Source organism: Physeter macrocephalus, chromosome 18 (assembly GCF_002837175.3).
Source record: "Physeter macrocephalus isolate SW-GA chromosome 18, ASM283717v5, whole genome shotgun sequence".
Lineage (NCBI taxonomy): Eukaryota > Metazoa > Chordata > Mammalia > Artiodactyla > Physeteridae > Physeter > Physeter macrocephalus.
This window is the reverse complement of record NC_041231.1, coordinates 51,019,122-51,033,836: the sequence shown is the minus strand read 5'-3', so window position 1 is coordinate 51,033,836 and position 14,715 is coordinate 51,019,122. Positions and strand designations below refer to the sequence as shown.

At 41.0% G+C, this 14,715-nt stretch overlaps 2 protein-coding genes across 5 annotated transcripts in view; both read right to left on the bottom strand.

Annotated features, from left to right (window-relative positions):
• ZNF35 (zinc finger protein 35) overlaps nt 1-1,926 on the bottom strand; it is a 44,976-nt gene extending 43,050 nt beyond the window's left edge. The window contains exons 1-2 of the mRNA XM_055080005.1: nt 1,735-1,926; nt 579-723 (exon numbers count right to left, since the gene is read on the bottom strand). Coding sequence (XP_054935980.1) covers nt 579-723; nt 1,735-1,926 — 337 coding nt within the window. The remainder of the gene's footprint in view (nt 1-578; nt 724-1,734) is intronic.
• Nucleotides 1,927-1,982: 56 nt separating this feature from the next.
• Nucleotides 1,983-14,715, bottom strand: part of ZNF197 (zinc finger protein 197) — a 31,092-nt gene continuing 18,359 nt past the window's right edge. For 3 of the 4 annotated variants that reach the window (XM_024132247.2, XM_024132248.2, XM_055079952.1), the window contains exon 6: nt 4,784-10,667. In XM_024132247.2, the coding sequence (XP_023988015.1) occupies nt 8,350-10,667 (2,318 nt within the window). In that variant the 3' untranslated portion in view covers nt 4,784-8,349. Of the gene's footprint in view, nt 2,054-4,783; nt 10,668-14,715 lie in introns of those variants that run through there. The other variant, XM_028479280.2, reaches the window with a different exon arrangement.

The window sequence follows — 14,715 nt, the reverse complement described above, 5'->3', positions numbered from 1 at the left end:
CACAGGCAAGCTTCCACCACTGCTAGCCAGACACATCCTGAGTCCCAGCTTAGAGAACCAGGTGATAAGCCAGCCATCAGCAGCCACCATGAAGACCTAGTTTTAAATCTCATCATGGTTGACTCAAGTGCTCAAAATCCTCTAGAATCTGCACAAAGATCTATGAAAACAGAACACCTCCAGGCATTTCCTCAAAATATCACCACAAAAGGTGACCCTTCCTACCTTAGCCAGCTTCTCTTGCAGGCTCACCAAGCTACAATAAACACGAAGCATATGAAGAGGACATGTGTCTACACGGGTGAATAAATATGAAACTTGCTGAACAATAAATGTGATTAAAAAGGTAAATTTGCAGTTCACCTGTGTTTGTCTGGTGTCTTGAGACTGTGTGCAAAATAAGCCATTTCCTGTGACAAATGCATAGGCATCTTTCAGTATTCCTCTGTCCAGCTCTTGCTGACACTTTCAACACCTCAACACTCTCTGTTGCTGAGGTTAGGAGACGAGACCACCAGTCTCTGAAAAGATTTTGAGAAACCTCAATGGTCAGATTCTGAATTGGGACTGAACCTCACCTAGACAGGTCATGTTCCCATGAGTCTCCAGTAGCTCGCTCTTGGCCAGAGTCTCTGGTAATGAGGAGCTGCCTGGGGTTGATGCAGCAGACGCCTCCTGTGTTGGTTTCAGGACTACAGCCATGTCCCAGAACATGTTCTGACCCTAGAAACAAGCAGGCACAGGTGGGTTTATGAGGAGACTGTCACTGGGAGATGGTACAATTATAGCTTTGAGGTTGAGAACATAAGCACCTGTTCTTGGAGACCGTAAAATAAAAAAATTTTAAAAAGAAAGAAAAACACCAAACATTTAAAGATAAAAAAAGGAAAAGGAAGCCAGAGTCTTCCCTAATTCCCAAGGTGGGGTGGGCAGAGAAGCAAGCCTGCTACCTTCCTCCTGATCACTTTGATTTCATCTCGTTGTCCACTTCAGCACCCAAACCTAACTTGCAGTGAGAGCACAAGACAAGAGAGCATATGGGGAGATTTTCCAGAGTAGACTTTCCCAAGGTCTAAAGATCAAAGAAGCAAGGTTCTAATCATATTATTACAGAGAGGCTTTGGGCAACCTCAGGCCTCATTTGGCTAGTGATGGAAAGGTGTGTGTTTGAAAACATACAGCCTCACAAACTCAAATCATGGTCTGCAGATCAGCAGAATCACCATCACCTGGGAGCTTGTGAGACCTGCAGAATCTCAGACCACACCCCAGACTTCCTGAATCAGAATCTGCATTTTAACAAGATCCCCTCCCCCACATCCTGGTGATCCCTACGCATATTAAAGTTTGAGAAGTACAGGTTACAGTTATCAAATCCTGCCTGGAATCACCTGAAGAGTTTTTTTTTTTTTAAATACAGAGGTCTGGGTCCCATCCCCCAGAGATACTGGTTTAATTGACATGACGTATGGCATGGGTATCACGATTTTATAAGAAGCTCCCCAGGTAATTGCAACCTGTAGCACAGTTTGAGAAGCAATGGTTTATAGAAAGTACCGAGTGTCACATCAATAGAATAATATAATGTTTCAATTATATTGCAAAAGACTAGAGGCCAGAGCCCTCGCCAGGCAACAAGACTACAGATGTGGGAGTAGAGGGATAGGGTCCCCTCTGAAATCACTTGAGATCTTTAGCTGTCTCCTTCCTCCTTCCTCCCAGACCATTGTTTACCTTTTCCTCCTGTTCTGATACATCGAGGCCTGTCTGAGGACACTCCCCAGGAGCCCAGACTTTGATGTTTTCAGAGTGCACTTGTTGGCTGGATGCCTGACCCACGAAGGTTTCGTCCTCTTCCTCCTCCTTTTTCACTGTCACTGGTCCCCAAGGGGCCAGGGTCATGGCCTCTCTCAATTCTGTAGTCATCCTCTCTGCTCAGCAGGGGAACTCCTATAGCTGGGGGCTGCCCAGCAGAAGTCAAGCCCCATCTAATCTTTAAGTCTCAAAAGCTTCTTCTTGAGTTTCTTCCCGGGGCCAGGATGAGTAATGTCTACTGAGAAATCAGAAAACAGTTAGCAGTAGAGCAGAGGTTTGCCTGGATGCCACCAAGCCCACAAGCCAATTTCACCAGTGTCTAGGCAGCAGCCACTACAGCTACAGGGTCTGCTCTACTCCTCAAGAGGATGGAAGGAGTTGTACTGTATACAAGCAATTTATCCCCATAATAATCACATTACAAACACCTTTATATAATATTTATTGATTTTCCCCGATTATAAAGTTAATATATTTTAATTGCAAAAACTTAAAAAATACAGAAAATGACTAAGAAAAATTACCCCTGGTTCATCTCCAAAGAGATAATCGCTGTTTATTAAAGAATTTAAGATATTTCTTTTAAGGAAAAAACCTCCAACCATACTGACAATTATGACTTAAACTTTTTAACTATGGGGATACATATTTTCACAATTATCACCATGGTTTCTTTTTAAGAAAGGACATTACAAAGTTTTTCGTTTGCTTGGTTGGTTTTTTTTAATCACCAAGGACAACAGCATGAACAAAAGACTGCAACCTGAACTGTTTGCTTTTTGAACTCAATTTCTATGTTTCTCAATAGTCTTAGGTAGATGTTTCAATATAAGTACATATAGCACCACCTCCTTCTACCATGATACTCTAAGTTACAGCTACATTATAATTTACTTAGCCAGCCCCTGTTTATTTATTTTGAAGTATTTATTTGGTTGTGCCAGGTCTTAGTTGCGGCTCACTGATTCCTCAGTTGTGTCATGAAAACTCTTAGTTGCGGCATGCATGTGGAATCTAGTTCCCTGGCCAGGGATCGAACCCGGGCCCCCTAACCACTGCACCACCAGGGAAGTCCCCAGCCCCTAATTATTAGCCACTGCTTTAGTAAAAGGACTTTTGTTTCCAGTTTATTTTCTTAATAATTGTTAAGATTCTTTTCATGCAAATAATTTTTTTCTGCTGCTGAGTTATTCCTTTACAATAGTGGGATTACTGATTGAAGGATTTTATGAGTGACATGTATTGCCAAATTGCTTTTTTTTTTCTATTTTATTTTTTAAAATATTTATTTATTTGGCTGCGCCGGGTCTTCCTTGCAACATTTAGGATCTTTTAGTTGCAGCATGCAGGATCTAGTTCCTTGACCAGGGATCAACCCAGGCCCCCTGCATTGGGAGCGAGGAATCTTAACCACTGGACCACCAGGGAAGTTCCCCAAATTGCTTTCTAAAAGGACTGCACCAAATCATACCACCACCAACTTAACAGTACCCCTGTATCATAGCCAAGCCAACAGATTTCCTTTTTTTAATTTGTGAGTAAAATAACCTTACCATTTTAGTTGATTATGAAGAAACTGAAATTTTCCTATTCCCCTTTAGATGTCTTATTAGGGAAAAAAGTGCTACATTTCATTAAGTCCCTTTCTGCTGCTACTGAAGTGATCACATACTTTATTTATCCTACATTAATTTACTGGCAACTTATTGTATACACTGCATCTCTTGAATAATGCAATATTTTCAGTTCTGCAACACATCTTAATTCTGGAGAATTATTCTTTCCATGACTAACTGAATTCTACCAGGGAGGAAGGGCCTAAACACCCGTTTCACCTATCTATACGCAAGATTGCCTACTTTGAGTATTGTCATCAGACTGCTGATCAAACTCTAATCGGTCTCCAGCCCTAGACAGCAGTCTCCTAACAAGGGCTTCCTTTCAATGTCCTTTCCCTAGTTCCAAACGTGGCAACGCATCTCCTCCTTCTCCAGGCCCCACGCAGCCCTGTTGCGGGGTCGACCCTGGCCCCTGGGGCGGTCCGTGTCCAACCTCCCGCGGGCTAGGCCCCCGGTAAGTAGGCGAGAGCGGAGTTTCCGAGGTGGCGGGGCGCGGAGCCGCCTCCGGACAGACAGGGCTGGGATCCCCGAAGGGAGGACGGGGCGAGCGGCCCCTGGGATGGCCCCTCCCTCACCACCGAGGTTCGCGCCCGGGCCACGCCAACCCCGCTCACCGTGCGCGGAGAAGAAGGCCGGCCGGAGCTCGCGGGCTCTGGAGCAGAAGGCGAACGGCCGCGACCCCTGCGCCTACCGGCGCGAGAACAATGACCGGACAGGAAGTGCCTGGGGATGGGCTTCCGGCTCCCCAAGTCGCCAGGCCAGCCTCTCTAGGAATCTCGGAGGTGCTGTCTTCTCGTTGGGTGTCCAATATCGCTACCGACCAGCGATGGAGGCAAAAGCGCTTAGAGGAAGAGTGCAGGTGGATTGGGGCACTGAGCCTCTGAGCGCGGGGCATCCCTAGGCCGGGTAAGGCCACTTAACCGAGGCGCACACACACCCGACAGCCTGAAGCTACAAAGCATCCATCTGTGGAAGGCCCTGATAATTCTGCCCTAAATGTTCTGGAAATATCAAACAGTACAGAGCATGGTACAACGAGTGCCTGTATCCTCCTTCTGTACTCAACAATTAACACTTTGCTATGTTTGCCTTACCTCTCTATATACCGAAGACATTTTTTTAAGTTGTAATCATCAAAACACTTCATTCCAAATACTTCAATATGCATCCTTCAGTAATAAGAATAATCTCCCAACTAACAATACCATCATTACAGGTAGGAAAATGAACAATAATTCCGTGAAACCATCTAATAACCAGTCATTTTCAAATTTCCAACTGTCCTAAAATGTATATTTCATAATTTTGTTTTTCCAAATCAGTTTCACACACTGCATGTGGTACGGCTCTTTAGTTTTGCTTTTTATTTTGAATTTACAGATTCACAGAAAGTTGCAAAGATAATACCCTTCAACTAGTTTCCCCCAATGGGTACATCTTACATAGTTTAATATTAAAAAATCAGGAAATTGATATTGGTACAATGTGTGTGTACACTTTGTCATTTTATCACGTGTAGATTTGTGTAACCACCATCACAATAAAGATACACAACTGTTCCAACACCACCAAGGCCTAAGTGCTACCCCTCCCTCTTTCCCTGCTCCCTCCCACTATCCCCAACCTCTGGCAACCACTCATCTGTATACTTTCATCTGTATACTTTTGTCATTTTAGAATATTATATAAATGTGGCCACACATTTCAGATTGGATTTTTTTCACTCAGCATAATTCTCTTGGAATACACTTGAGTCACTGCAGGTATCAATAGGTCATTCCATTTTATTGCAGAGTAGTATTACATGGTACAGATATACTGCAGTTTGTTTTAACCGCCTGTTGAAGGATATTTGGGTTACAGATCTTGACTATTACAAATAAAACTGCTTTTAACAGTCAAGTACAGGTTTTTTTTGTGAACACGAGTTTTCATTTCTCTGGGATAAATGCTCAGGAGTGCAAATACTGGGTATATATGGCAAGTGCATGTTTGGTTTTATAGGAAACTGCCAAATCATTCCCCAGAGTGGCTGTAACATTTCTCATTCCTGGCAATGTAAAAGATTCAGTTCCTTTGCATCCTTGCCAGCATTTGGTGTTAAAACTTTTTTAAAGAAGCTATTCTGATAGCTGTGCAGATTTTTAACTTGCATTTCCCTAATGGCTAATGATGTTGAACGTCTTTTCATTTGCCATAAATATCTGTTCATGTCTTTTGCCCGTTTTCTAATTGGATCTCTTTATTACTGCTGAGTTTTGAGAATTCTTTAGTCTAGATACAAATCTTGTGTTGCATATATGATTTGCAAATATTTTCTCCCAGTCTGTAATGCTTTTTCATCCTCTTTAAAGAGTCTTTTAGGGAGAAAATTATTTCAGTTTTGACGAGGTTCAATTTATCATTTTTTTCCTTTTATGGAGCATACTTTTGATATGTCTAAGAATTCTTTGCTTAGTCTTAGTTCCTGCTGTGATTTTTTTGCCTATGGCTATCCAATTGCTGCAGCAGCATTTGTTGAAAGGCTATCTCTCCTCTACTGAATTGCTTTTGCACCTGTCAAAAATCCATTGGGCATCTGTGAGTCTACTCCTGGCTCAGTATCTTATGGCTCTTTAGTATCTTTTAAAAACAACCCTCTCCTCCATTTTTTATACCTTTCATTATGGAAAATTTCATACATATACAAAAGCAGTACAATGAACTCTCAATATTCACCCAGCATCAACAATTATCACCCCTCCCTTTTTCATCGTATCTTTTTGAAGAATCCAGTTTTCTTTTTCTTTTTTGGCCGTGCTGCTTGGCTTGTGGGATCTTAGTTCCCCGACCAGAGATCAAACCTGCGCCCTCAGCAGTGAAAGCACGGAGTCCTAACCACTGGACTGCCAGGGGATTCTCCCAGTTTTCTTACACAATATCCCACGTTTTAAACTTGTTTCTTATGGTGTCTTTTATCTTGTTCCTCTGCCTCCTGTATTTCCTGTAAACTGGCAATCAGGTCTAAGAAGCTTGATAAATTCCGGTTATACTTTTGGCTTTATTGCATTACATGCGGAGAGGCACATTATGTGAGTTGTCTCAGTCTTAGCAATGTTACATTTTATTAAACTGATTAGGAGGTAAATGCCAACTCTCTTCATTGTTAAAGTACATCTTTCCCTGTGTAATTATTACATAATCCGGGGTGATTCTTCTGTATGGACATAAAGCATTTTCATATTCATTACCTCAAAACAACTTGGTGAGGTAGATAGTCTTCCTTCTGTTTAACAGATAAGGAAATCAAGGCTCCAAGAAATGAAGGCATTTGTCCAAGGAAGAGTGGCAGAATCTGACTCATAGGGTCTTCAGACTTTTAACCTGGATCCCTTCCAGTTTTCACTCTTGGTCCTTTCAGTCTAATGAGGAACCAGCCCTCAAGGAACTTTGGGGTTGAATTAATAACACTTATTATAATCAACACACCACTTCAATGCAGCTAGTATTAGAAAACACAATCCTAATATTAAGGTATTTATACTCGTGACAGAACTGGAGTTCTAAGAATTACAACATAAAATTATCAAATAAAGAATATAGGAAGAAATAAATTTACAAATGTACAAAAGGGTACAGACTGAATGAATGATTGGTTCACTGGGAGTAAATGGGCCTGACCACTCAGAGGTGGATTCTGAATTGGTTTAATCAGAGCTTTGAAGGGCTTGGCTCTGTGTAAAAAAACTTATGTAGTAAGCTGAGTGCTGGGACAGAATGTTGTTTCTTAAGTAACAAGCTATTTGTATGTCAGTAATGATGAAATACTGATTAGAATTCAGAATGACAGTAGCAGGGATAATCAGCTCAAGGGTTGGGGTTAAGGATTTTTTCCTGTCGACAAGGAAAAGCAACATAGGACTGTCCTTCCATTTTGACACTCTACGTCCCCTAGTTTTAAAATCCAAAGGTTGAAAAATAAATTGTTTTTCTTGGCATCATACTAATAGCTGGACATACTATTTAATAAGCCAACATTTTTTCCACAAAAACAAACTAATATATAATCTATTATCTCCCTTAGACATTTAAAAAGCTGTTTTAAAAAGGTCTTTTTAAAGTACAAAATTCCAAAGTTAGCTATCCACCATACTTCCTCTTACTATAAAAATGAATCTTTTGAGGTGCATGAAGTCCTAATATTAACTTAATGAACAAACATTACATTATGCCATGTTCTAGATATTGACCATTACCTCTTTTATCCAACTTTATTGACAACTAAATTGTTTCATAAAGTACTTTTACATGATCCTTTTACTGAATGCTCATGACGCTATGAAGTAGGCATTATACCAATATTTGACTGACAGAGAAACTGAGACTTACAGGCTGACTTAATAACATCACAGAGCTAGTAAGAGAAAGAGCCAGGACCCAAACCTAGGTTTTCTGATTCCAAATCCAGTGTACTTAAGTTGTCCTCAAACAGCAGACTCTTGCCCACGCAACTCCATGTTTGATGTCTTAATCATACTGTCTGTAGAGACTTTCTCTAGCAGTAATACTATCTTTAAAATGTACAACGTATATATACCTTTTCAAAAATGTACACTTTTTAACACCAAGATATTTTTGCTATCATTTACAATGACACCATTACATCTTATAAAACATAACCCAATTTCTTCAGAATCTTTGATCGCTCCAAGGTCCTTTTCTAGGTTCATAACAAATGGTTTGGGACAGAGGATTTAACTAGAGTTTGGCTTATGTTTTTGTAGTCTTGAAAGTCTAGATTAACTTTCTTCCTCATGCAACATACTTGTCTATAAAAGGGGTGATCATGATTTTTTTCCTTATAAAAACCATATGCTGCCATTTATCCAACAGTTACTTAAGTAGGCAGGGATTCTATTCCATTGGACACATGATACTAGATTTTCTGAATCTCTGTCTTGGACTCATTGGCATTTTGGAGCCAAGAGAATTCCTCCACAGAATGGATTTTTTGTTGAAGATGAAGGTTTGAAGTCTGAGAGAATTCTTTTTCAGACTCATCACATTCACAGTTTTTTTCATCTGTATGAATTTTCTGATGTACAGTAAGGTTTTTTCTTTGCCTAAAAACTTTACTACAATCATTACACCCATATGGTTTCTCCCCTGTGTGGATTCTCTGGTGGCCAACTAAATTCCTCTTAGAAGTAAAAGATTTTCTACACTTTTCACACTCATATGGTTTTTCTCCAGTGTGCATTCTCTGATGTACAACAAGGTTTTTATTCTGACTGAAGTCTTTTCCACACTCATTACATTTATAAGGTTTCTCTCCAGTATGGATTCTTTGATGTACCATAAGATTTCTACTAGAGGTAAGGACTTTTCTACATATATGACATTCATAGGTTTTTTCCCCACTGTGAATTCTCTGATGTTCAATAAGATTTCTGTTGTAAGTAAAGCCCTTCCCACACTCATTACATGCATAGGGCTTCTCACCAGTGTGGATTCTCTGATGGGCTATAAGGTTTGAGCGGTAACTGAAGACTTTCCCACAGTCATTACATTTATAAGACTTTTCCCTTGTGTGAATCCTCTGATGGCCAATGAGGCTTTTCTTCAGAATGAAGCATTTGCCACACTCATTACACTCATAGGGTTTCTCACCACTGTGGATTCTCTTATGTTCAATGAGGTTTCTGTTAGAGCTGAAAGCTCTACCACACTCACTGCATTCAAAGGGCTTTTCCCCGGTGTGGATTCTCCGATGTACGAGCAGGCTTGAATTGTAACTGAAAGCCTTCCCACAATCCTCACATTTGTAGGCTTTCTCCTGTGTATGGAGCTTCTGATGGACCATGAAACTCTTGCTCATAATGAAGGTTTTTCCACACTCTCGACATTCATAGGGCTTTTCCCCATTGTGGAGTCTCTCGTGGTCAATGAGGTTTCTGTTAGAACCAAAGACCTTGCCACAGTCTTTACATTCATAGAGATTCTCTCCTGTGTGGAACCTTTGATGTAAAATGAGGCTCTTTTTCAGAATGAAAACTTTCCCACATTCATTACATTCGTAGGGCTTCTCCCCATTGTGGAGTCTCTGATGGTCAAAAAGGTAAGCACTCTGAGTAAAGGCTTTCCCACATTCAGTACATTTATAAGGCTTCTCTCTGCTATGCATCCTCTTATGGTCAATGAGGCTTGACTTAGAAGTGAAAATCTTCCCACATTTTTTACAACCAAAGGTCTTCTTTTCTGTGTGAACTCTCTGGTGTAAGAGGAGGCTTTTGCTTCGAATGAAAACTTTTCCACATTCTTTACATTTATATGGGTTCTCTGTGCTGTGGAGCCGCTGATGGTCAACAAGGTAAGTGGTCTGGGCAAAGGTTTTTCCACATTCGTCACATTTATAGGGTTTTTCCCCAGAGTGGATTCTCTGGTGCAGAATGAGGCTCTTCTTCAGAATGAAAGCTTTCTGACACTTGTTACATTTATAAGGTTCTTCTCCTTTGTGGAGCCTCTGGTGATCAATGAGGTAAGCATTTTGAGAGAAAACTTTGCCACACTCATTACATTTATAAGGCCTCTCCCCAGAATGGCGCCTCAGATGTATAATAAGGCCTGAGTGCCTATAGAAGCCCTTTCCACACTCCTTACATTTATACGGTTTCTCCCCAGTGTGGATTCTCTGATGGTTTAGAAGATAAGCACTTTGAGAGAAGGCTTTCCCACATTCATTACATTTATAAGGTTTCTCCCCAGAATGGTTCCGTAAATGCATTAGAAGGCTTGAGCGCTGAATAAAGCCTTTTCCACACTCCTTACATTTATGAGGTTTCTCCCCAGTGTGGATCCTCCGATGGTTTATAAGATGAGAGATTTTATTGAAATGTTTACAACATATATCACATTTATAAAGCTTCTTTCCTTCAGTGCCTATTAAACTTTCAGAAAAAGCTGAATCTGAAGTCAAGCTTTCTCCAAATTCATTCCACTTTTGGCCTCGTTTTTCTGGTGGAGTCCTTTTCTTCTTGTCTCGTTCACACAGGGAACCTTTCTTCAGTGTATCTCTTTCCCTTGTTTCATTTCTCCACTGACTTGCTAAAACTTGCCATTCATACTCTTCCTCAAAGTCAAGAACCTGGGGAACACTTCCTTGAAGTCTTTTTGATGTTCCTTTCTGAAAATCTGCTCTTTGAGATAGGCTTGACTTTGATGTCACCTCCTCATTCTCAGTCATGGTCTCCCACTCTGGTAAAAGGAATTAAAAATGCAAATATCATCATATCCCTGTGTTAGTGAGAACAAGATCTTCAAATGACTTTAAAACAAGCTAGAAGGAAACTTTTATATGCATACAAAAATGAAAAGATTTTTGTTAAATGAGGGTACAAAGCAGAATGCTACACTGACAGAATGTTGTAAATGGATTAACATAAAATTCATTCTGAGATACTTCTAAGCTCTTTGCCTTCAGGGAGAAGATGGAAACATAGAAAGGATTCTGAAAAAACAGATGCAAGGAAGAACCAGAGAAAGAACATGGGATCTTTTGTAGGTGGTTCACACCTGAGGTTCAAGAAGTTGGATGGGACAAAAAGAACCATTTGGCTTATAAAGAGCTGTCTTTTTATTTTCTTCTTGCTAGGAAGATGGGAACTCTAAAAAAAAGAAAATATACCTAAAAACTTAGAAGGCAATCTTTAATTTTTAAAGTCGAGTGTATAAACACTTTTTAATTACTTGAAAGCAATTAACCTACAGGGAAAAAAAAATCCATGAAAAAGCAACTTAATGCTTAGAATTCTCCTTCCAAAATTGAGAAACAGAATTTTAAAATTCATTTCACAAAAATATCAGGTCTAGGTTAGACTCCCTCACTTAATTAAATATAAAAGAGAAGAAATACAGAAAATGAAAAAATATAGACATTAAAAACCATGAAAACATCTATAAAATAATGAGACTAAACTAGTTAACCTCTTTTCTACTTGAACATTCTCAAATATTTTAAAATGTGAAATTATATATATTTTAAATGTTTTGGAAACTTATTTTCACCATCCAAATACGAGAAAAAGTATGAACTAGTTCCCCAAATTATAAGTAAAATTATGTAAATAATAGTAACATTATCTTCTATTTGAGTATAAAAACACTATTCTTCTACCTAAATAGAGACAAAAGACATGGGAAAGGAGTGTAACTATTTTACTCTATTATGAACTTCTTTAAGTTTATGAGAGTGTGAAAATGGAAAACATCCAATAAATGTTAAAGTGAACTACATTCTTAGATCAGGCTCTCATATCTCATCTCAACTGTCCCTCTCTCTGGATTCTGGGCAGGACTGCCCATCACACTACACTGCTTCACTTGGCAGTAGGGATGGACATGTGTCCTAGGCCTATCCAATACCAGTACTCCAGTTTCCTTGTCCACAGTGATTGTATCAAGACTGGTTTCACAATTTAAGCAGGATGCTGGTGGAAAGGAAGGTTCTCTTTCTTTAAGGAAGTAGAAGTGTTTTAAGGAATAGAAGTGTTGCAAGTAGTTAAACTGACATGGAAAATGGTTAAGAAATGAGCAACTTTTATATATACAGTAGCTAATTAGCTGGTTAAATGATCTGAAATTTTAGTATAGAAATCAGACTATGTATGGGTCTACTGAGCTTTAAGGGACTTGGGAGAAAAATATCAGAATGAGAGAGGAAGCTGGTTACTTTCTGCAATCTTTGGTGAAGCCTGCAAGAAAAAGACAGGGTTCCCTACCTCCAATACTCCCCCACTCCTCTAATCCATGTCCACTCCATTGCTAATTATCTTTCCAATAAGTATATTTCATCATGTCACCCACCTGCTCAAAACAAATAACCCTTCATTGCTTACAGGATAAAGCACAAATGACTAGAACAGCCCGAGAGCTGCCTTCACCCTATATCTGCCTATTTTTCTGGCTTCACTTCTTGTTAGTACCCTTTATGCCCAGAGACTCTAGGCATGGAAAACTAGGTAGAGATGCCCAAACATGTCATGTTTTTGCTTGCTTCTCTATCACTGCCCTTGCCCCTTTCGCTTCCCGAATTGCTCTTCCTCGTCCCAATTTGCTACCTGCCCAAACCTACAGCCTTAAAAACTAAGTACAAAAGTCACCCGCCGCCCCCGTAATAACCACTGATCTTACAGAAATTAAAAAAGGATTATAAAGGAATACCATGAATGATTCTGTGCCAATAAATTGAACAACTTAAGATGAAATGGCTAAAATCGTAGAAAGATACAAACCACTAAAACTGACTCAAGAAGACATAGAAAATCTGAATAGTTCTATAATAAGTAAAGAAATTAAATCAGTAACCAAAAAACTACCCACAAAGAAAAGCCCAGGCCCAGACTGTATCACTGGTGAATTCTACCAAACATTAAAAGAATGAATACCAATTCTTCACAAACTCTTCCAATAAATAGGAAAGGTGGGAACACTTCCCAACTCATTCTATGAGACCAGTATTACCTAGATACCAAAACCAGCGAAGATATGACAAAAAAAGAGAAAACTACAAACACATCTTATGAATACAGACATAAGAATCCTCAACAAAGTATTAGCTAACTGAATCCAGCAACATATAAAAAAGAATTATACACTATGACCAGGTGGGATTTATCACAGGAATGCAAATGCTGGTATAGTATCAGATAATCAATTAATGTAATATACCATATCAACTATATAAGGGACAAAACTGACATAATCATCTCACAGATACAGAAAAAGTGTTTGGCAAAATCCCAAACTCCTTCATGCTAAGAACACTCAACAAAGTAGGAATAGAAGGGAACTTCCTCAACCTGATACAGGACACCTACAAAAAATTTAAAGCTGACATCATACTTAATGGTGAATGATTGAATGCTTTCCCTCTAGAAGTAGGAACAAGAAAAGGATGTCTGCTCCTGCCACATCTATGCAACACTACTGGAGGTTCTAGCCAGGTCAATGGGGCAAAAGAAAGAAATAAAAGGCAGCCAGATAGGAAAGGAAGACATAAAACTATCTCTATTTGCAAAATTTGTATATAGAAAATCCTAAAGAATCTACCAAAAAACTATCAGAACTAAGTAAGTTCAGCAAGGTTGTAGAATAAATATCAATATACAAAAATTAGTGGTATTTTTGTACATTAGCACTGAACAATCAAAAAACAGGAAATTAAGAAATAATAGCGGCAGAGCAGGCAAGATGGCGGAAGAGTAAGACGCGGAGATCACCTTCCTCCTCACAGATACACCAGAAATACAGCTACACGTGGAACTTCTCCTATAGAACACCCACCGAACGCTGGCAGAAGACCTCAGACCTCACAAAAGGCAAGAAACCCCCCACGTACCTGGGTAGGCAAAAGAAAAAAGAATAAACAGAGACAAAGAATAGGGACGGGACCTGCACCAGTGGGAGGGAGCCGTGAAGGAGGAAAGGTTCCCACACACTAGAAGCCCCTTCACGGGCGGAGTCTGTGGGTGGCGGAGGGGGAAGCTCCGGAGCCTCGGAGGAGAGCGCAGCAGCGGGGTGCGGAGGGCAAAGCGGAGAGATTCCCGCACAGAGGATCGGCGCCGACCGGCACTCACCAGCCCGAGAGGCTTGTCTGCTCACCCGCCGGGGCGGGAGGGGGCTGGGAGCTGAGCCTCGGGCTTCAGTCGGATCCCAGGGAAAGGTCTGGAGTTGGCAGAGTGAAAACAGCCGGAAAGGGCTAGTGCGCCACGGCTAGCCGGGAGGGAGTCCGGGAGAAGTCTGGAGCTGCCGAAGAGGCAAGAGACCTTTTCTTCCCTCTTTGCTTCCTGGTGCGCGAGGAAGGGGTTTAAGCGCGCCGCTTAAAGGAGCTCCAGAAACTGGCGCGGAGCTGCCGAAGAGACAAGCGACTTTTTTTTTTTTTTTTTTTTTTTTTCGCCTCTTTGTCTCCTGGTGCGAGAGGAGAGGGGATTAAGCGCACCGCGTAAAGGAGCTCCAGAAACGGGCGCGAGCCGCGGCTGTCGGCGCGGACAGCAGAGACGGGCGTGGGACACTAGGGTTGCTGCTGCCGCCACCAAGAGACCTGTGTGCGAGCACAGGTCACTCTCCACACCGCCCCTCCCGGGAGCTCCTGCAGCCCGCCACTGCCGGGGCCCCGGGATCCAGGGACAGCTCCCCCGGGAGAACGCGTGGCGCGCCTCGGGCCGGTGCAGCGTCAGGGGCCGGCCTGTGCCAGAGCCCCCGAATCAGCTGCTCCTTTAACCCCGTCCTGTCTGAGCGAAGGGCA